General features: G+C 40.5%; 1 protein-coding gene across 1 annotated transcript in view; it reads right to left on the bottom strand.

The window, feature by feature from the left end:
- The window catches only part of gucy2g (guanylate cyclase 2g), a 68,467-nt gene that overhangs the window by 3,802 nt on the left and 41,078 nt on the right, over window positions 1-23,587 (bottom strand). The window contains exons 6-20 of the mRNA XM_090201685.1: window positions 21,244-21,388; window positions 20,424-20,559; window positions 20,155-20,258; window positions 18,214-18,380; window positions 17,907-18,050; window positions 17,485-17,568; window positions 15,378-15,482; window positions 14,207-14,278; window positions 13,943-14,111; window positions 13,402-13,557; window positions 12,994-13,171; window positions 6,625-6,765; window positions 6,214-6,406; window positions 3,197-3,371; window positions 608-706 (exon numbers count right to left, since the gene is read on the bottom strand). Coding sequence (XP_090057811.1) covers window positions 608-706; window positions 3,197-3,371; window positions 6,214-6,406; window positions 6,625-6,765; window positions 12,994-13,171; window positions 13,402-13,557; window positions 13,943-14,111; window positions 14,207-14,278; window positions 15,378-15,482; window positions 17,485-17,568; window positions 17,907-18,050; window positions 18,214-18,380; window positions 20,155-20,258; window positions 20,424-20,559; window positions 21,244-21,388 — 2,068 coding nt within the window. The remainder of the gene's footprint in view (window positions 1-607; window positions 707-3,196; window positions 3,372-6,213; window positions 6,407-6,624; window positions 6,766-12,993; window positions 13,172-13,401; window positions 13,558-13,942; window positions 14,112-14,206; window positions 14,279-15,377; window positions 15,483-17,484; window positions 17,569-17,906; window positions 18,051-18,213; window positions 18,381-20,154; window positions 20,259-20,423; window positions 20,560-21,243; window positions 21,389-23,587) is intronic.

Here is a 23,587-nt window from a genome sequence, read left to right as displayed (position 1 = left end):
TGGAGCTACAGCTAAGTGGAGTTGGGATGAAACAACACTATTCACACACACAAACTATGTTTGAGGAAATTCAATTACATTCAATTCAATTTGATCCCTGTTAGGCAACTATGAATTTGAACATAGTCCAGAGACACCAAAATGAAACACAATATAATGTGGTTAAGATGATCACTGCACCTGTACATAGCTCATCTGTAAATATCCCATCCAATCTACCTCATCCCCATACTGTATTTATTTATTTATCTTGCTCCTTTGCACCCCAGTATCTCAACTTGCACATTCATCCTCTGCACATCCTACTATTCCAGTGTTTATTTGCTATACTTTGCCACCATGGCGTATTTATTGCCTTACCTCTCTTATCCTACGTCATTTGCACATGCTTTATATAGATTTTCCTGCTGTATTATTGATTGTATGTGTCAAACTGCTTTGCTTTATCTTGGTATCTCAGTTGCAAATGAGAACTTGTTCTCAACTAGCCTACCTGGTTAAATAAAGGTGAAATAAATAAATACATATTTTTAAAATTATATAGTATCACTTGAATTGACATCAATAGCTTTCCATTAGGTTTCAGGAGCAGGTGTATGGAACTCACGCAGGCTGTTGCTCTCCATCCTGGAAGCAGTGTTCACTGTGTCACCAAACAGACAGTAGCGAGGCATGGTTGTGCCCACCACTCCAGCAACCACTGGACCTGCACACGTGCACAGGCACACACACACACACATCAGTAACTTGCAGATTTTTGGCACAAATGTCCCATTGACATCAATGTGTGATTCCTGCAACAGTCCAAGTTAAAAGTTAACTGCCCCTTAGAACCAACTTCTCTGGTTTTAAACGGCCTATGTGGCATAGATATGAATCCGAAACATTAATTATAGTGTCAAAATGGACTACAAAGTGTAAATAGGATGATTTTGGTCATAAAGTAATTCTCGTCCAAAACTGATTTTTGTAAGTGAGTTTGTCACGACTTACTGGCGGGTTGGGTATGGATTATTTGCATGCCCACTTTTGCAAATGATACGCGATTGCTAGTAGCTACTTTTGATTGTGCAACATTATTTGACAATGCTAGCGAGCCATGCTAGCTAGCTATGATACCACAGATGAAAGGGGAATGATACTGTAGCTAGCTAAATACATCAAGCTAACATGTAATGTGATGTAGCAGGTCAGAGGAAGATGTGCATAGCTCACGTTAGTTAGCTACCTTGCTAACAACTGCTAACTGTAGCCCATTGGCATTTGATCTGGTCCATGGTCAAAATACTATCTGTCCTGGAATTCACCTAACCACTATTGTCAAACATGTCAGGGAAATCAAGTCTTATACGGGACACCATACATGAAGGTATGATACTTTCACTTTGTTATATTAGCAGAAGACACGCTTCTACAGTATAATGTGATGTATGGGTTATTCTACATGGAACTGTTACACTTGAAAGTTATGAACACACTCTAGTCAATCTGTATCGCTGAAGCATTACAGATTGCGCGCTACAAAGTATAGATGGTTTCCGATTGAGGCGACATATGCAGCATTTACCGTGAATGCAGACTCTGCTAATACGGGAACGTTGCCTTTAAATTTCAATCACGTTGTAACGGTGAATTTCCGCGATACGGATTGAATGGAGACCTTAGTTTAGAATTTCTTCATAAGTGCCTTCCTCCTGCATCTCACATCTGCCTGTAGTTATTGAATTCTGCCTGCTGGATTAAATAACTACATTGTGACATTTTTGGTTGATTTCACGTTGAATTCACGCTAGTTGACAACTCATCCAAATGTAAATCAAATCTAGACGTTGAACTAAAGTCTGTGCCCAGTGGGGTGCATGTCAGTGTGTGGTTAGACTGCCAAATTCTAGTTCTGGATAGACAGCTGAAGTTGTACTCTACACACAACTTATTTTTATTTGCTAGATAGGTGTAGGCGTACTATCTTTATATGCACATCAATATGATATTTACAGCATAACATGTTTTGTCTTTGTAACATGAACACACATCGATTTTTGTTGTTGTTGATAAATGTATCTACACTCAAGCTGGGCGACGTTTGAGCAATGTCCACATGTAGCCTACACCTGTTGTAGGGATATCAGTAGTTCTGAGATATGTCCCCTGGGAAAGACCTTACAGCAGACATAAGGAGAGATGACAATAGACAAAACTAGCCAGTTATAGCATATTGTGTTGTAGGACAACTGATATGACTCAAGACCAGGCATACAACTCACAGTTGATACAGTTTCCACAGTAACATGTATTTATTTACATGATATGATGAAATGTTGAAACTAGCAAGGTGTTATAGAACGAGTGTCTTATAAAACACATTCGACACAGGCTCTTGTTATCTTGCTATAACTGATTTAGCAATGAAATATCAGCTAGATAGGATGGACAGCTGCAGCTATAACGAAGCTATGCTAGCTAGCTGTTGTCAGCTTGGCTAAACACAAGGTCAGTGCAGGCTTTAGCCTACACATAGAACGGAATTAGCTGACCATTTTGAGATGGTAAGTCAATCAGGGGGAGAGAAGTCCTCAACTTCAAAACTTTGTTCTCTCCATAGCGAAGCTAGCTTAGTTTACCTCGCCGTACTCACTACTGGCTTTCTTGTTTTGTGATTGAATGGCAAAAAAACACCCAAGAAACTTCCACATTATTCCACACCCCCAAGACAACTCTCGTTTGCCAACCGTCATGGCTGCTAGCATTTCTTCATGGGCAACTCCATTACATTTCAACATCATTTCCATTATCTCCAGCACAAACCAGTGTAAAAATCTGTGAAAATGGCGCATTTCTATGTTTCGTAGAAAAATCTTTGAGTTAACTGTGATTTTTAAACACTATGAGATTCAAGGTGATGTGGGGAGCAATAAAATACCTTTCCTTGGGCTAGAAACTCATACATTTTTAATGTAATTTGACCTTATGACCATTTGACCTTGACCATTTGACCAATTCCTTTGACCTTATCTTTTTAACCACAGATCATAGAAACGTGCTGTTTTCACATAGGTAGACACTGTTTTTGTGCCAAATCAGGAAATGCAGTCACCCTTTAAATTATACACACAGATCTCGAGTTAGGATTCGTTACTTCATGGCTGACAGCCGCTGTCTGGATAATCGATTTGACAGATTGTTTGTACGTACTGACCTGAGTTGATCCCGATGCGGAGAGACAAGCTCTGATTGGGCAAGTGACGAATCTTGAAGAGCTTGATGGCACACAGGAAGTGAAGAGCCATTGTAGAAATCTCAGATGCGTGGTTCATGCCATTACTGATGGGTAGCCCACTAGCTACCATGTACGCATCCCCTATAGTCTCCACCTGATACACCATACACATAAATGGCCACAATATACACCGTACATTTTACAATATACACTGTAAATCTTACAAGGCTACCTACTGTACAGTGCCTTCAGAAAGTATTCACACCCCTTGACTTTTTACACATTTCGTTGTGTTCAAAGTGGGATTATAATGTATTTAATTGTCCGTTTCTGTCAATGATCTCCAATAAATATTTTGTAATGTCAAAGTGGAAGAAATACATGTTAGAATCACTTTTGGCAGATATTGGGTGATTCTCATGAAACTAGTTTTAAAATGTCTGTAGCAAATTGTGTAATAAAACCCTGATGCGTCTGCAAAAATCAACTATAATTCTGAGGACTAAGATCTTTAGTTTTTGGGAAAACGTCTTATTTTAAATCCATTTAAAAATTTCACCAGAATTTTAAACATTTTTAACACAAATTCTCATTACCGAAATGCATCTGGATTAAATTCTTGGGTCATTTTATTTAAAAAAATCATTAGAAAAAACAAACATATTTGAATAAAACACAGTATTATGCATTATTATTATTTATTTAACCTTTATTTAACTAGGCAAGTCAATTAAGAGAAAATTCTTATTTTACATTGATGGCCTACCCCAGCCAATTATCTACAGGAGTATTACTTAGATGAGCACAAATTAAGTCAATTTATTCACTTATATGTCTTCAGAATGAGGTTTTAATTCTCAAACACCCCCTTTACCTCACTTGGCCTTCTCATTACTGAAACAGCGAAAGAGCTCAAATTGGGAAAAAGTCTGATCATTTTATGATATATTCACATTTTCAGTGTTATGTTTAACTCAGACATTTTTATTAGGGGAGCAATGTAAAAAACATGTATTGGAAATATTGATTTGTTTATTAATTTGTTGAACTTTACATTTTGTAAAAAAGTTTGTAAAATGCTTAATATTTGATCCAAAAACATAATTATGAAATTATGAGACCATTTTTTTTGTTATTGACTTTAAAAAATATATATATTATGAGATTGACCCGATAACAGTTGACCCGATTACAATTCCACACCTGGATTGTGCAACATTTGCCAATTATAATTTTCAAAATTCTTTAAGCTCTTTCAAATTGGTTGTTGATCATTGCTAGACAACCATTTTCAAGTCTTACCATAGATTTTCATTAACATGATGCTGCCACCACTATGCTTGAAAATGTGATGAGTGGTAATATGTAATGTGTTGTATTGGATTTGGCCAAAACATAACACTTTGTATTCAGGACAAAAAATAAATTGCTTTGCAACATTTTTTGCAGTATTACTTTTGTGCCTTGTTGCACAGAGGATGCACGGATGCATGTTTTTGCACACAGGATGCTTCCTTCTTTTCACTATGTCAATTAGGTTACTATTGTGGAGTAACTGCAATGTTGTTGGTCCATCCTCAGTTTTCTCCTATCACAGCCAATAAACTCTGTAACTGTTTTAAAGTCACCATTGGCCTCATAATCATTGGCCTCATAATCCCTGAGCGGTTACCTTTCTCTCCGGCAACAGAGTTAGAAAGGACGCCTGTATCTTTGATGTGATTAGCTGTATTGATACACCATCCAAAATTACAAGATTATGTTTAATTCTGTTGATGCATCAAATAAGGTTTCTCAGTACTCTCTCATCTTTGTCTGTGGGACTTCGTTAGGCCTCTGGGGCTTGGCGCTAGCAATTGATTTATGGTGGCTTGGTGATAGAACCTACAGCCTGCATTCCATTGAATGATTTGTATCTGTGTGTTAAGGAGAATATAACCCTGTGTAAACGAGCAGTAAATGACCTAGAGACAGAAACCTGGCACAATGTAAATCTCGCTGTCTGTTGCTTGATAGCATAATGTACCTTTGTATAATTATACACATCTGTTGTTTGTCATGAACATTCAGAAATATATACTTTTCTATAAAGAGCTGTAACTCAAATATTCTTGTTGGGCTCTCAACAATTACCGATGGGTGGTCGTTGACCAGCTTCATTATTGCAATTCTTAATTGATAATAAAATAAAGATTGATTGTTTGAATAAATAACAAAGTCTCTCTCACTTGGTTAGAATTACCACCACACCTTACTGGGTGCTCTTGAGTGGTGCAGCGGTTTGAGGCACTGCATCTCAGTGCTAGAGGCGTCACTACAGACACTGGTTCGATACCAGGCTGCATCACAACAGGCCATGATTGGGAGAACCATGGGGTGGAGCACAATTGGCCCAGAGTCGTTAGGGTTTGGTGGGGTAGGCCGTCATTGTAAATAAGAATTTGTTCTTAACTGACTTGCCTAGTTAAATAAAGGTTAAATTGCAGATAATTGTATGTGTGGGGTAAAGAGACGAGGTAGTCATTGAAAAATCATGTTAAACACTATTTTTGCACACAGAGTGAGTCCAGGCAACGTATTATGCAACTTGTTTAGCACATTTTTACTACTGAACTCATTTAGGCTTCCCATAACAATGGGGTTGAATACTTTTTGACTCAAGACATTATTCCACTTTGACACTATGTTGTATTGTGTGTAGACCAGTGACAGAATTCTAAATTGAATCAATTTTAAATTCAGGCGGTAACACAATTTTTGGGGGGAAAGTCACATACAGTAGGCACATGCAGAACCCATAATGTATTCATAAACAATAGCCTACATCAGCATTTCATAAGTTACTTATTAAAATGCGTATTTCCTGCTTATGCATTATGTAGGTAACCTTCAATAAAGTTTGACCATGCCCTAATAACTACGTGAGTTAATGGTGTCACTTAAGGTGAAGTGGGGTCTGTCTAACACTTTAAAATGATGGTACAGGTATAATGTACCTTGTAGACATCGTAGAGCTTGATGATCTCATCAAAGAGACTGTAGAGGTCATTGAGGACGGTGACCACCTCCAGGGCGGAGCTAATGGAGCACATGGTGGTGAAGCCAACGATGTCCGAGAAAAAGATTGTCACCATGTCATAACCCTGAGGCTCCACCGACTTCCCAGCCATCAGATGGTCCGCTATGTACCTGTTAGTCAAGCCAGGGAAGTCAATGGAGTGGGTTAAATATACAGTACATACAGGGTATGTTACACCAATGTTCTGTCCACAAAAGTTTCTGTCCACAAAACAGCACAGAATTTTGCAAAAATAATATCTTGTAAATCTCAATATTTGTAGCGTAATTATCTTGGAACGTTTATTTTGACATAATCCAAATGCTTGTTGGTACAAGGTCTGTGTTACCTTGGTAACATACTGGAGAGAAGCTTGTCCGACCGGGTCTTCTCTACTGTAAGCTGTTTGGTTCTCTCTTCAACCACCTCCTCCAGGTGGTTGGCATAGCTCTCCAACTTGTTCACCATGTTGTCCAGGATATTCGCATGACTGAGAAGTATAAAATAGATGAGTCGATACACGGTATAGACTGATATTGCGTGAGGTGAGGAAAACAATAATCATAGTGAAAACATCATTAGCTTAGGCAAGGGATGCCTGGGACCAAAAACCGCCTCTTGCATTGCTAACACACCAGCCCATTTTATTCATTGAGGCCCCATTATTAGCCAGATAATTATAATTTTGTGCAACAAAAACAACAAGTCAGACAGGCCCACTAAGCAAAAAATGGACCAGCCCTTCTGACATTTGCCTGAGTTAAGGAGTGACTATCTGAATGTTAATGTTTATGCTAATTACAACCTTTGTTTGCATTAATGAGTTAAGTATGGCCATTGTAATGTGAATTGGCTGAGGCCTGGTGGGAGTGGCTGCTAGGGGAGGAAGACACCATCGACGCTACAGCTGTCATCATTGAGTTACTCAGTCCTGCCATTCATCACGGCCGGGTTGGTGTAAGTCCTACCCTACTGATTTGCCATGTGAGGAGTACCACCAAGTGCAGTTGTTTCTCCTGGAATTTTTAGGAGGTGGCGCCACCTGCTTGCACATCGGATTGTAAGTGGGCCACCCCAGTTCCTGGCGTTTCAGACCGGCGGCTGAGTTCTGATTTCTTGACTTATGAAATCATGAAATATACTTATTCCTTTCACTGAGGGAGAGAGGATGATTTATAACATTTACATTATGTCAGGATATGTTATTGTTAGCCATCAGGGATCCTCTGGGAGAAGGAAAGACACCGTCTGGTACGAGTCAACATGACAGCCGCGAGTTGGGGAGGAGCGAGCACTTTGGGGCAGAGGTCAGGTCAGATGAAGTGAGGAAGTGCTGCTATCACTAAGGTTCTGTCTAGCAACAGAGATGCATTGGCTGTTGAGATGTGTAGGAGGAGACTCAGCATAGGAGAAAGGGTTTACAGGTCAGCGCTTGTGTGAATATGTCTTTAGTCTGATGCAGCTGTTTTGACCAAATGGGCGAATAAACTTGGTTTAAGCTTTCATAGTGTCCGTTGAGTTCTTACTCTGATAATAAGAACCTAACACCATCGAGGAGACACCTTCTTCTGAGGGTTTGGTGTCCCCTACTCTTCCAGCTGAGAGGGAGCTTCAAACGCTTTCTCTTGTCTAGGGCTGTGGCAGTCATTAAATGTAGTCAGCCTGGTGATTGTCAAGCAAATAACTGCCTTCTCACGGTAATTGATCTTTACTTAACATAAACACCTTTAGCGTCTCCTGGCTTCCATACATAGCCTACAAGCCCCTGATGCAGACTTTTGGAACATCTACATTTGTTTTTAAAGTATAATAAATCCATAGCCTACACCATCACAATCAATCCATTATGTATTTTAGATAGGTCTGAGGAAACATGACATGAAGAAAATGTAGTCTATTTCAGAAGAACAGAATAGCATACTCTTTGTCCTGATGTTAGGCCCTGGTCTGGCTATGCCATATGTCTGTGGGCTACACTAGTTCATTTAGCAGACAAGATTTGCTTAGAATTCCGCGGCATTATTTGATATCATTTTGTAGTATGAAGATTACAATTGAACGTAGCTGAATAAAATACTGTAGAAAGGATGTTTTCTCCAAAAGATTTCTGAGTGAGTGCGCACATGCGGCTATTCTGTGTTGAGCTGTTAACAAAGAAACAGGTCTTCCTATATGCTTGATATAGAGTTATTTATGCAACTTTAGTTGTGATCAAAACATATAGCCCAACGTTTGTATCTTTAATACAATTTAAGTGTGCATGATGCGACTCCAATAATGATTTGAAAATGTAGTCCTATGAAAGGCATGAGCTCTGCATTGTTATTTGCACAGGCTGCACATCCTTTCATCTCTCATTCATAATTTGACACGCACTTGCTAATGCCTTGAATATCCCGACAGCATCCCCCTTGTGTGGCCGCAATGCCCCTTAAAAAAATCCATCCCTTTTGCGGCCAGTGGCCGTTGTACCCTCGGGCTGAATTAAATAATTATAATTCCTTCTCCAGGCTGATTTCTCCGAAGCACCTCTCACTCACATGGCTCTCTCGGATAGCTCAATTCCGTCCACATTTACTTTTCGTCAGGCTAAATATCGATCGACCATGTTTAGGATGAAAATGATCTTCCACAAAGTTGAAACTCAAGCGCTGCATATGTATGCCAATTAGGCTCTACACCCGTTGTAAACTGGATTCATGTGCTTAATTTTAAGACGTTATTGATACAAACCTTATAGGCCTTCACATGAGGTGAGACTATGATTAGAAAATGTCGCCAAAAAAGGCGTGCTGTTTCTTGCCTTATTACACACAAGCTTGGCATAATTCACAATTAGTGATTAGCTAATATTTTCACCCATCAGACGGTTCTTGATTTAATCTCGTCTTCAGACATACTAAATAATAGATGTGTGACATTTGTTTTGATTTAGAAGGGACCAATATCATGCACCTGTCTCGAAACAAGGCAGTGGGGGAAAAAAAGTAATCTACAGTATGCACTTAAATAGCGAATGGAGGACACTTTTCCCAGTGGTCCATTTTCATGCCAGCCAGATGGGTTTATACTCCTGTGGTAAAGAAAAGCAATGTGCTTAATATTAGGAAAGTTGAGAAATAATTATAGTAGTCCTAGCCTGTAGAAAGCTGATGGGATCCTCCTGTTTTATTAGATTTTTCATTACATTTGCATTTATGTCAGAGTGATTAGAGGGACAATAGAGTGCTGAGTCCCAGGCAGTACAAGGAAGTTAGCAAGATTGGTAGGCTACTAATGACCATCAGCAACATCAGCGCTTGGGGAAGCCTAGCTACCATGACTAAAAGGTAATGTAGAATTTGACTGCCGTCATGACTCGCGACCGCCAGTGTGGCGGTAATACGGTCACCGTAACAGCCCTACTCCTGTGACTGTTCCTGTCCCAAAAGAGGAGTGCCTACTTTTCGATGCCCAGGGCCCACTGGAGGGTCCTACTGTACTGCTGGGTCTTAAAGAAGGCCGTCCTGTCTTAGAGGTGGAGGTTTCCATCTCCCCTGAGTCGCCAGTGCTGACTAATGATTCCCCAAGTTCCTCTCTCTGTGCCCTGGTGGAGTCTTGTGCTAAAATCCCCACGTCGTCACAGGTGAGCTCTGGTTCGCCTAACCTGGTTCCTGCTGTTAGGCAGAGGGTAAAGCCCTTCTCTGATCATGGATTGCCTCTTGGTCCCCATCTACTCTACAAACATTGTGCCCATTTCCCCTGAACAAATCATCTCCAACCCCATTGGCAATCAATGCTGGGCCCTGGTTCACAGGCTGTCTGAGCCTTGGTACCCAAGTCCTGTGCTCAGCTACTAAAGAAGCTGAGATTTAAGGGGAGGGGCGTATGACAAATCAAATCAAATGTATTTATATAGCCCTTCTTTCATCAGCTGATATCTCAAAGTGCTGTACAGAAACCCAGCCTAAAACCCAAAACAGCAAGCAATGCAAGTGTAGAAGCACGGTGGCTAGGAAAAACTCCCTAGAAAGGTCAAAACCTAGGAAGAAACCTAGAGAGGAACCAGGCTATGAGGGCTGGCCAGTCCTCTTCTGGCTGTGCCGGGTGGAGATTATAACAGAACATTGCCAAGATGTTCAAATGTTCATAAATGACCAGCATGGTCAAATAATAATAATCACAGTAGTTGTCGAGGGTGCAGCAAGTCAGCACTTCAGGAGTAAATGTCAGTTGGCTTTTCATAGCCAATCATTAAGAGTATCTATACCGCTCCTGCTGTCTCTAGAGAGTTGAAAACAGCAGGTCTGGGACAGGTAGCACGTCCGGTGAACAGGTCAGGGTTCCATAGCCGCAGGCAGAACAGTTGAAACTGGAGCAGCAGCACTGCCAGGTGGACTGGGGACAGCAAGGAGACATCATGCCAGGTAGTCCTGAGGCATGGTCCTAGGGCTCAGGTCCTCCGAGAGAAAGAAAGAAAGTGAGACAAGGTGCCTATAATAGCAGAACCGCCTGTTCTGGCTTACTTCCACCCAGGTCGAATTAGGTTCATTACCTGCAATGCTTCAGTAGCCCATGTGTCACGCCTGCTCCCGCTCGCCCTCTCTGGCGCTCGAGGAGGCCAGCGTGCCTTTCATTACGCACACCTGTCACCATCATTATGCGCATCAGCGCTCATTGGACTCACATGGACTCCTTCACTTTGTTGATTGCCCCGCTATATCTGTCTGTTCCTCGGTTGGTTCCCCGTGTCAGCATTATTGTCATAATGTCGTTTTGTTCACGCTGTCCAGATGCTGTTCTTGTTTTATTAAATGTTCACTCCCTGTACTTGCTTCTCGTCTCCAGCGTCTGTCGTTACAGAATACTGACACCCCTATTTGAAGCATCAGGGAGTTCGTGTTTTTGTTTTTGGTGGTGACGTTGGGTCCGGATGCCGCCGCCGATGGAACCGGGGGTGCCTCAGCTGACTAGTCAGGCTTCCACGCCTTAGCTGGCTCGTGAGGTTTCCTTGCCTCGGTTTGCTCGGCAGGCTCCCATGCCCCATCATGCCTCAGCCGGCTCATCAGGCTCCCACGCCTCAGAGGAATCGTCAGGTTTCATGCTTCAGCCGGATCGTCAGGCTCCCACGCCTCAGCCAGCTCGTCGGGCTTCTATGCCTCGGCCGGCTTGTCAGGCTCACCCAGGGGGTGGGGGTGGGGGGGGGGGGGGGGGGGGTTACTGTCAACATACCTTCATTGAGAAGTTACAAGCAGCCATCACACTTGAAAGGCACTCAAGAGGCGCTACAAGATCCTGTACTAAGTTAAGTGCTACCCTAGATGCAAAAAGGATGGAAAGGTCCACCTAGAGAATGTGCTCACCGGAGCACATGAAGGACACCCAGCAACAAGAAAGACAAAGCAGTTCCTTTGCAGAAAAGTATATTGGTCAAAGATGGACGACGTCACCAACTTTTTGAAAAACTGTGTGCCATGCGCACTGAGTGAAGAATTGCTCAGACCAGAGAAACCACCACTACAACCAATACCATGACCTGAGGAACCTTGGGAAAATATTCAAGTAGATATCTTCGGAGAACTACAAGCAGCTCTAGCTCACCAGAAATACCTGATTGTTGTGACAGACCTGTACAGTAAAAGGCCTGAAGTCATAGCCACAAGCAATGTGACCACAGCAACTGTGATCAATTGACTTTAAGATCTGTTCACACAAAAATGCCTCAAGTTCAAGTGACTGATAATGGCCCGCAATTCCAAAGCTAATGACAGAGGTACATAAATATCAGGATGCTCAAAATAAGAACTACAACAAAAGTAACAATGTCAAGGAGGATCCCTCACTTCAAGTTGGAGATTGTGTCTGGGTAAAGAGATCACTGAGAGGACATAAGCTGAATACCAATTTGTCTGGCCCTTAGAGGATAATCACTCAACCAGGCAGACAAACCTTTCAGCTACAACATGGAACCTTCTGGAACTCAAGAAGATTGTTTTGTACATACCAGCCCACCATATAAGAAATGTCTGGGTTGCCTGGGCTGGTTCGTTCCTGTCTAGGTTGGTCTCTACCTGTCTGGGCTGGCAGGTCTCCTGTCTAGGTTTGTATTTATTATGGATCCCCATTAGCTGCTGCCAAAGCAGCAGCTACTCTTCCTGGAGTCCAGCGAAATTAAGGCAAAAACTTTACAATACATTCACAGATTTCACAACACACTGTGTGCCTTCAGGCCCCTACTCCACCACGACCACATATCTACAGTACTAAAGCTGTGTGTATCTATAGTGTGTGTGTGTGTGTGTGTGTGTGTGTGTGTGTGTGTGTGTGTGTGTGTGTGTGTGTGTGTGTGTGTGTGTGTGTGTGTGTGTGCGTGTGTGTGTGTGTGTGTGTGTGTGTGCGTGTGTCTGTGCCAATGTTTGTGTTGCTTCACAGTCCCCACTGTTCCATAAGGTATTTTTTTTATCTGTTTTTTTAAATCAAATTTTACTGCTTGCATCAGTTACTTGATGTGGAGTATAGTTCCATGTAGTCATGGCTCTATGTAGTACTGTGTGCCTCCCATAGTCTGTTCTGGACTTCGGGACTGTGAAGAGACCTCGTGGCATGTCTTGTGGGGTATGTATGGGTGTCCGAGCTGTGTGCCAGTAGTTTAGACAGGCAGCTCGGTGCATTCAACATGTTGGTATCTTCCTGTCTGGGCAAGTCTGTCCCAGTCTGGGCTGGTCTCTCCACGACAGACCTTTCTGGGCTGATCTCCTTCAGCTTTATTCTGATGGAGCCAAAAGGGGGTCTGTAGTCAGGGTTCTCACTCCAGCAGGCCTTGAGAAGGTCGACCAGCCCCTCGTTGCACATCTGGGGGCACACAGTCGGCCTGAGGGGCTCCCCTAAGAGAGGGACCCGCAATTGCTTGATAATCTCTGGAGAAAACCAATGAGACACAAACACTTTCTACACAACGTGATACCAAGTACAACAAAACTACCATTTCCCAGTATCTAATGGACTTGATGTAGATTTCACACATTCTTAGATCTACTTCAGGTAGCTCAAATCCAACGTTTTACCACTTTAAATAATTATTTTCCTCACAAAGGATGGATTATTTGTGGTGTTTTCGAGGACCTTCTAGAATGAATTAACAACGCACCTTTTGGCTCCAGCTGGATATCGTTGTATGGACCCACCTCTGAGCTATAGATCAGCTCACGCATAATCATTGCAAAGCTGTAGATGTCCCCCTTGGGTGTGCCATTGAACGTGAGCTGGTCTTGCCTCAGAAGTTCTGGAGCCGTCCAGTACATCTCTGGACAAAGTGGCATCAAACTGTGGTTAATTCGACTTGTGGTAAGACTTTACTTGAGAGGGGCATACATTGATAAACACATTCATGAGCTCTGTCTCAACATTCATAATGGATTTCATGACGTTTAATATAACATTGATATAATTTATGTCCATTTAAGGTCCCACAAACAACAATTGATATAAAGGCATCATAGGGCGTTCATTAGTCTTCATAATCCCTACATAGATGCTTCACAAATTATTTTAAGCAAAGTAATACTATTTCTGAAGCATCTATAAAGGTCTTATAAAGGAAGGCCTCATAAACATCTCCAAACACTGGCCTGAATAGTGATTACATCAAACTACTCAGTTCTACTCCCATGATCAATTGAACTATTAACCTTCAAATCTGGGATTTTCCAGAGGGATGACTTTGTGTTTAGTGCCGTATTTGAACTCCCACAGTCCAAAGCCAGAGAGTTTGACCTGAAGTCTGCTGTCCACCAGACACGTGCTGGGTTTCAAGTTGCCATGGGACTTCAGGCTACTCTTGTGGATGTACTCCATCCCCTGCAAGTAAATCAACAGTGTCAAACTAAACCGGGAAAAAGTCTAGCCCTGTTCACATAAAGGACGTACCAGTTTAAAGGGATTTTGCTACTCACATTAACAATATCGTATGCAAAGGACAGTTTAAACATCCAATCCAGCTCAATGTCAGTGCATTTCAGAACATCCTGCAGTCACAAACAACAAAAATGGTACATTTTGTAGCAATCCTTTACAACCCCATGATTGACATCTGAGTCGTGTCCATTAGGGAGAGTTTTTTGGGAAACAGAGATAAATGAGAAAGTACTACCTGAACTTTCATTTTTTACTAAACACAACGCACCACATAATATGATACCTCATACAGAGTGATACAAGAAAAGCAGCAGTGGTACCACTTTAAATGAACATCAACTTGAACCCTTCTCTTAGGTTCGATTCGGCTATACACAAGTTATGTTCTGGGTCAGTTTGATTCGGTACAGTGAACCCAAAAAGGTACGGTAAGTACAGTTCCCCTTATCTAAATGTTGCTGAGAATGTCACCTTTCAGATTTTTTTCCCATGGGTTGATAGCTCCAACCTTTCTAAATTTAGACCCAAATGTTTGATGCATGTAAATAGTCATAAATCCGTAAGATCGTATAATCATGATTTGTCAAAACTCAGTTTTGTTGCTCAGATCAGTGTTGCTCAGCCTCAAGAGTTAGAAAATGGTCAAATTGCGGGTCAAATTGACTTCAGATCTTTGTTGCTCAGCAATTGAGCGTCATAGGGGAAAAATACTGTGATCAGCATGGTTGCATCATTCCTGTGCAGATAGCAGCTTGTTTCTAGGACATAACGTTCAAGAGATATATAGACCAAGCTCACGGTCAAATTCCGGGTCAAATTGACACAGAACATCATGGATGTCACTTTTCTTGTACCGGGTAGGGTTTTATTGTGTGTACATTACGCGTTTTACAAGTTTGAGACTCATACCTAGGAGAGTAGATTAAGTATGTCAGTGATAAAAACTGTAAAGAATGAGTCAAATTGACCCCGAACATAAGGGATGGGTTAAAAACTTTATGAAGCCTTCATGAACTGTTTATATGGCATTCACAGATGTTTGACAAATAGCATTCTATATACATTGTTGTAACAGAGTTTATATAGTGTGAATTTGTTTATAACTCAGTTGTAAAGCATCTACGAAGGACTTATAAATAGTTTATGGTGGCCTCATTAATTCAAGTTGTTGTCATTTCAATCCGGACCATCACTGTCCTTTGCTGTTACCTTCAGGCTGCCTTTCTTGCAGTACTGCATGACCATACAGACCTTTGGAGGGTCAATGCAAACCCCAAAGAACTGCACCAAGTTTTCATGCTTCATCTCTCTCAACTGTTTTATAAAAGGGAGTACAGAGCATTATTTACAAAACTACTTACAAATGGGCTTTTCAATAATAATGAGTTATTAATAAATATTAAGATTACCTTTTTTTTATTGAATTCATTGTGCAATTAAAAAAAAAAAACGGAATAATCATAAGCATACAAACTTCAACTCCCAGCAATTGTTTTGGACTCAATATTGTAAATCAATTATGTAAATAATAAATAAATTATGTAAATATTATATATATATATATATATATATATATATATATATATATATATATATATATATATATATATATATATATATATATATATATATATATATATATATATATATATATATATATATATATATATATATATATACATACAGTACCAGTCAAAAGTTTGGATACACCTACTCATTCAAGGGCTTTTCCTTATTTTTACAAATTTCTACATTGTAGAATAATAGTGAAGACATCAAAACTATGAAATAACACACATGGAATCAAATAGTAATCAAAAAAGTGTTAAACAAATCAAAATATAGGTCATTTCATGCAGCACTCCATCACTCTCCTTGGTCAAATAGCCCTTACACAGCCTGGAGGTGAGTTGGGTCAATGTCCTGTGGAAGGTCATCGAGGAGGACGAGAAGAACTAGGACCAGCTACAATCTCACCTAATGTTCTGTATCTGAGAAATATCCCAGTCCTCCACCGATTTTCCCCTTTCAAACTCATCTACGGGAGGAGGCCATGCGGCCTACTGGACCTCACCAAGGAGATGTGGGAAGCCCAACCGACCCCCTTACGCAGCATGGTAGAACACGTGGATACGATGAAGGAGCGGATGACAGCCCTATGGCCAGTGGTAAGGGAACATATGGAGAAGGCCCAACACGCCCAAACCCAGGTCTACAATCGGGGAACCCAGCCCCGAGAATTCCAGGTGGGAGTCAAGGTGTTGGGCTTAATCCCGACGGCCGAAAGCAAGTTCCTGGCAACATGGAGCGGGCCGTACGAGGTGATAGAGAAAGTGGGACCCGTCAATTACCGCGCACGGCAGCCAGGGAGACAGAAACCCCAACAGATTCACCATGTGAACCTGTTGAAGAAGTGGCACCATAGGACAGCCTTGGCTGTGTTATGGTCGGGACCCAAGACGCCAACGATAGCAGTGGTGGTCCCGAACAATGAGGACCCAAAAGCAAGTGCTCAGGGAGCTCATCGATCCGAACATGGCGGTGTTCTTTGAGAAGCAAGGCTGCACAACCCTCATTGAACACCACATCCGTATCTGGCCCAGGGAAATGGTACAAGAGGCCATATCAGCCGTCCCGGGGAAACGGTATAAAAGAGGCCATATTGGTACCGGGTGCTCCCATTCGTCTCCACGGAGCCCCACCCACATTCCAGCACCTGATGGACAAAGTACTTCGACCCCACCAACAGTACGCAGCGGCCTATTTGGATGATATCATCATCCACAGGCAGTGCTGGATGCGCTCAGGCAAGCCGGGTTGACAGCGAACTCAAAGAAATGCAAACTAGGGTTCGATGGGGGAACGTCAAGCCCCAGGAGAGGAAAGTCCAGAGCCCAGAAGACGGTATCACAGATAATTATTTTGTTTGTGTTTGTTTTTTAAATAAACACCCTTGAAACCGAGCTAATCCAACTCTGTCCGTGTCTGATCTGTGTAAAAGTCTTGATCAAACCCCCTGGTCTGCCCCAAAATATACAGTATATATATATATATATATATATATATATATATATATATATATATATATATATATATACACACACAATATATATATATATATATATATTTTTTTTTTTTACATAAGCTGACCATTCAAAAGCTCAGTTCTTACCTTTCTAAATGTACTAACCATGTGTTTGTTGGATTTATACTTTAGAAATGGTTAGAAGTTAAAAAGGCATTGTACTAAAAATGTAATGTTGTGTCGTTTGAAAATGCCACAAAAGGGCTTCAGCCTAGTGAAACCCAACTTTACCATGTTGAACTCTGCGATGATGGACGGCTTCCTGATATCGCTGACAGATTGATTCTGCATGTATTTGATGGCCACTTGATTTCCCTGAACAAAATAGAGGTAGGTAGTAACACAGTGTCAGTAACACATTGGCAGGCACACAGAGGCAGTTAAAACATCCATTCTATTCTAATCTATTAGATTGTATCAGTTGCAGGTAGGGGCCTTTATGGGTAACACTTTCTTTGAAAGGGGCATACATTATGCATTCATAACACCTGACATGATAAACAGTTCAAAACATGAGTTGTGCTTCAACATTCCTAACGGCTTTCATGCTAACATCTATGTCATTTATGACATGGCTGTGGAACAGTATGTTAATTTAACCAGCAGAGTCATCCTGCTGTAGAGTATATTGATTGTATTCTGTCTATGTATACCTGAAAAAGACCTATAGTGGAGTAGATGTGCTCTTTCCCCGCATTGTCTCTCAGTCCGTAGCTAGTGGAGGAGAGGATGGTCTGATAGGAGCCTCTACTTCCAGTCTTACTGGCTGTCGTGCTCATAGATAGGGCCGGCACTCCCTAGACGTTAACCATATTTTTGTTAGTTACATACATACTTTGAATACATTCAGTTAGACAAGTGACTAGGTATCCCCTTTCCCTTTCCCTTTGGTTTCCATTGATACGCAATGTTTTAGATGAGAGGAATCTCAGACATGTCCATTTTTGAATTGGCTCATACTTTAGGCTCTTTGATAATAGTGATCTCATTGTAGTTGATGATACACCAGCAGGAGCCGTCCAGCCTGGTCTGCAGCCGGAACTTCTGCAGCATAAGGAGGCCAATGAAGACCAGGGCTGACACACCGATGAGAGGGGACACCACCAGCAAGATCACCAGGGATATATCTGTTTAAAATGTCCAGGGTTAGCTTTAAAGTGACCATTTAAGGGACAATTCAACATAAAAGTTTCCAGATATTTTCAGACATCAATTGTAGACTAATGTTGAGATACTACCACGTCCCAGGTCATCTGGTGTGTAGACACACTTATGTTTCTATCTTAAATACATGTAAAACATAAGCACCACATAAGCACCATAAAATGTCCTGATTTTATTCTGCGCAGATCTTTTCCATTCATTTCAGATTGAGGCATATAGCTGGATTGATACACAGAATCAAAGGGATGGGACGTGGATTCATTTTGATGTTAGAATATTTTTGTAGATTTAAAAACATTTGATCATCTTTGATTATGGAGTGTAATGTCCCTTTAACAGCAAGACCACAATGTACAGCTATGTATATATACATTAAAATGAGCATATGTATATTATAATACTGTTATAGTGAAATGGAAACACTTTAGGAGGTATCGCTAAGAAAATATATGTATTCAATCCACTAATATTAAACGTGCATTTTTACATAGAAACATCTCTATTTTTAACATTTTGAGCTTGAACAATGGTTTATTAGAGGTATGGGTAGCACCATCTTGAATTTACATAGTAACGACTGTTGCCAATGTGTCATTGGTAGGCTTGACCAAATTGTGAGGTTTAGCACCGTGACTGAAAGTGAATGCCGCCACCAGGAGGAAGTGCCTCGCCTCCACTGGACCTGAAAGGTTTCTCACAACTTTGACAGCTCTGCTTTTGAGATCAGGATGACAACATTAAGGTAAGAAACTGTGTACAATTAGTTTCTATGTTGGTAATTATAATATTTACATTTTAGAGGATAATAAATAAATAATATGGTCTGTTTACATTTATTTTTGAGGCTATTTATACAGATTTTTTTTATAAAACCTGTATAAACTGTATTTATAATTATATGATAATATTATAGCTTGATAATAATTATATTACACAATTTCTGATGTGTCTTACTGCCATTCATTCCAATTAGACTGATTTGGATTTCCCCCTGACCAATATGTCTGCCATTTGCACCCCATTCTGGAACTTTGAAGGTTTATGACATTACATTTTTTAATACGATCTATATGATCTTCTACGACAATTTTTTTGGCACAGATATTCTTAATTTTAGGCAAAAAAAAAGTGTGTCACTGGCCACTCTATATTCTGCTGTCTTTTGGATTTTTGTTTATTTTCCCAGTTTTTGCCATGGGTAACCGTGCATATGATGTATGCATTTGTAGGCCAATTAGGAAATTGTAGAATGACTACATTACCCACAATGCTCAGTGACTGAACATTCCAAATTACGATGGCAATTTTGTATCACTATTGTAATTATATTTATATGGTGAAGGGCCTTCTATGATGTAGGGCAGGCCAGTAACTGATTTTACTGTGCATCACAATAGTCATCCTATTTCTTTAGTAAAGGGTCAGTCATTTTTGTAAACAAAACTTGCCACTGGTAGATTCAAAATGAGTAGCTTAATAATTATTTACATGTCCCAAGTTGCATTTGCAAACAAATTATTTTTCTGTATACATAATGTGAAAAGTGAGCAACTGACAGTGAGCAATGAGCAAAATAACCATAGACAGCAAATTGACAGTGTATAAATAGTATTTCTATGGATGCAGTCCTCAGAGTGAACTGCATTGAATTTTAATAATCAGATCCAATGATTTACCGCCTGTAGGGTGGGATGCCACTAGTGTAGATTATTGTTGCATGGTGATATTGGGAATTACCATTGGAGAGCCATTGACAAAGCTTGTTGTCAAAGCCACAGTCAGGGTTATCAGTCGGAGGCTTTCCCTTTGGCCAGATCACAGATACAAACTTTGGGGTTGGTCTGCAAAGGAACAACATGACAACACAACATGTATTCTATAAACCTACTATCCGATATTCATGGCGGGCCCAATTATTTGTACGATACAGAAATGGCCAGGTATTTACAAAAAAATTACACAGTAAAATGGCAATATATTTGAAATGAACTTCTACATTGTGTCACCTGATAGATTTGGTGTGGCTGTCAAAATGAAGGATGGGCACAAATGTGGTGCTGTCATCAGTATGCTGCAGATCAAAAATGGAGTAGTCCAAGTTCCTCTCACCCTCCTCATCAAAGTGGACCAGTCCAGAGGCTCCTGTAATACACAGGTCCCCACATACAACGATTATGCTTACATTACACTCTTTTATAAATCCTCCATAGCAGTGCAACACCAATTATTAATACTCTGTAAATGGGTTAGCTGACAACGTCACGAAAAACAATGCACACGCTTCAATGGGGCAGAAGGCAGTGTGTTGCTTTGATTCTGGATGGCCAGCTTGGAATAATGACAAGCAGCTGCCACGTGGGGAATTGTAGGTGGCTCGTTTCAGCTAGTTTTATTATTGACAATGGCAGCTGCTTCTCAACAGAAAAAAATCTGTGAACAGGTAAATTCATTTAAATGAATGGATGAAATAATACAATTTAGCATATGCTCTTCTCCAGAGTGACTTACAGGAGCAATTAGGCTTAAGTGCATTGCTCAGGGGCACATTGAAAGATGTATTCCCTTGTCAGCTTAGGGATTCAAACCAGCAACCTTTCGGTTACTGGCCCAACAAGCTTAACTGCTAAGCTACCTGGCCACCATTATCATGCTTTCCCATAGACTTGAGTGTAGACAGCTGCTCAGGGCTTGGATTTCTGAATGTCACTGCATTGTAATAGGTTTAATTTATTTGACAGGGACAATGAACATTCCAGAGTCTAGACATAAATGTGCTGGAGTTTTTTCTGTCTAGCCGTGAATGAATTGAAGCTGAATTGAAGCTACCATAGAAGTGGATGTTGTTCTTGTTCTTCAGTCTCTGGAGCAGTTCACTGCCGTCATGGGGGTCTTTGCCATCTTTGAGGACTTCCTTCAGTCCCATGGCGTAAAGCAGGACTGCATCGTGCAAGTAGGCAGAGTAAGGGCTAACCTGGAACACAACATCACCCACAGCAGAATCTCATGCTTTTACTAGATCTCAATGGAAAGGGTAAGACTTGCTTGAAGGGACTTCATAAAGCATTCACAGCCCATTCATAAGCAATACATACAATACAATACAGAGTTACTTTCTGCCAAGCTACAAGGGGTTAATGGGGGCATGGTTTTGGGCGTCAAAGTTGAGACTGTTCTAAAGTGATCTTACCACACGTGAATGTAATGTTGATCTGAAAGGTTTTTAGTAAAAAACCCTGTCTTCAACTGTCCTAATTTACTAGTTGAGAGATGTGATGCAATGCTTATTGTCAACATCTGCAAGACAAAACGAAAAATCAACTTAAGTTGAAAAACTGCTAATGAATATTGTTAAAATGCTCATGTATGTGATATGTATGAGGTATGCATGTGTTAGGAAGTCCTTATGTAGGTACTCATCAAGTAAAGTGTTACCTTAAAGATACTAGGTGCTTTTGAGTGGTAACACTAATGCAACTGACTGTCGAAGAAAGTCGAGGAGTGAAGTCAGACACTAATGTGGTTTTCCAACAGCAAGGCTCAGATCAACATGGCAGTGTTTCCATTGTTTATCAAAGTTGTTCTTTATAATGTTTAAATAAAATGTTTTTAACCCCATATCACACACTCACAAACTGAAATATGTGTGTGTGTACATTGTACAATCAGTTAGTGAGAGAGAGACAAAAATATCACTTTCATTTGAATATCCACTGTAGCATGCTATAAATCTTGGCAAAGTTGGTTCCTGTTCCAGTCATGTCTTCTGTCATGTTCCTGTGAGTCAAACAAAAACTCTCTAATGATTGGTTTACAATAGAGCCTGCCACAATGCAGGTGATGGCTGCGGGATGAAGTTTGTGAAGAGCAACTGCAGAAAGTTGCAGTCGACTGTAGTCAAATCTTCATAACCTTTGATCACATTTTGTAAAGTTTGACATTTTTTGGGGACCATTTTTATCCCCATAACAGTGGCGTCAGTTCAGCTCAACTATGGCAAAGTGGGGTGCGTGGGGGTTGAAAGTTGAAGCTCATTTACTGCATTTTTACACAATATAAAAACTCAAAAGTGCTATTTGGAAAACAGGAAAAAAATGAAAAAATTGACCCCAGCCTTTAATTATCACCCAAAAACAAAAGGTTTAAATATATGTGGAACGGCACATACAATGTTAACAACTACTGAACCTCATCATAAATTGACTAATTTACTTTTGAACGGTGCATGCAGTGCAATGTGAAATAGATGCCTAATACATGCAAGTCACAACAAGGGCGACTTCAAATGCTGACATCCATAACCGGTGCGTCAGTTTAAAGCTGTTTTTCACCATGAAATTTCACCTTTATAATAAAGGATTGCATGCATCTATCATCGCACTTTCAAACTAATGTAATATAAGCTACTATTCCTAATGTGATGAGTAGATTGCATAGTCATAATTTAGGCTAATAATATAACTCAAATCATTGTTAGCAAAACACTGTTCTGAACAATGCATGCCTGAGCACTTAATGACATAGAGCAGGCCTTTTATAAATACATTTCATGCAATTCTACTACATTTTATATGACTGGAAACTGGATATATTTTATATGACTGGAAGCTACCTCATCTTGAAGGCAACCATCTAATCTAGACCTACGAAAGGGAGAGAAACAAATTGTACAATATGACGTCCATCTAGCCTGGAGCAGGAAATTAGTGCCCCCAAAAACCTTTCCAGTGGAACTGATCCAATGATACAGTGCATTCGGAAAGTATGCAGACCCCTTTACTTCTTCCACAATTTCTTATGTTACAGCCTTATTCTAAAAGGGATTAAAAAATATATCCTCATCAATTTACACACAATACTCCATAATGACAAAGCAAAAACAGGTTTATAGACATTTTTGCAAATGTATTAAAAATAAAACAGAAATACCTTATTTACATAAATATTCATAACATTTGCTATGAGACTTGAAATTTAGCTCAGGCGCATCCTGTTTCCGTTGATCTTTCTTGAGATGTTTCTAGAACTTGAATGTACCACCTGTGGTACATTCAATTGATTGGACATGATTTGGAAAGGCACACACCTGTCTATATAAGGTTCCACAGTTGACAGTGCATGTCGGAGTAAAAACCAAGCCATGAGAACAAAGGAATTGTAAGTAGAGCTCTGA

Source organism: Oncorhynchus mykiss, chromosome 16 (assembly GCF_057628025.1).
Source record: "Oncorhynchus mykiss isolate SJ-2025 chromosome 16, ASM5762802v1, whole genome shotgun sequence".
In the NCBI taxonomy this organism is placed as follows: Eukaryota; Metazoa; Chordata; class Actinopteri; order Salmoniformes; family Salmonidae; genus Oncorhynchus; species Oncorhynchus mykiss.
This window is presented reverse-complemented; position numbering and strand designations above follow the sequence as displayed.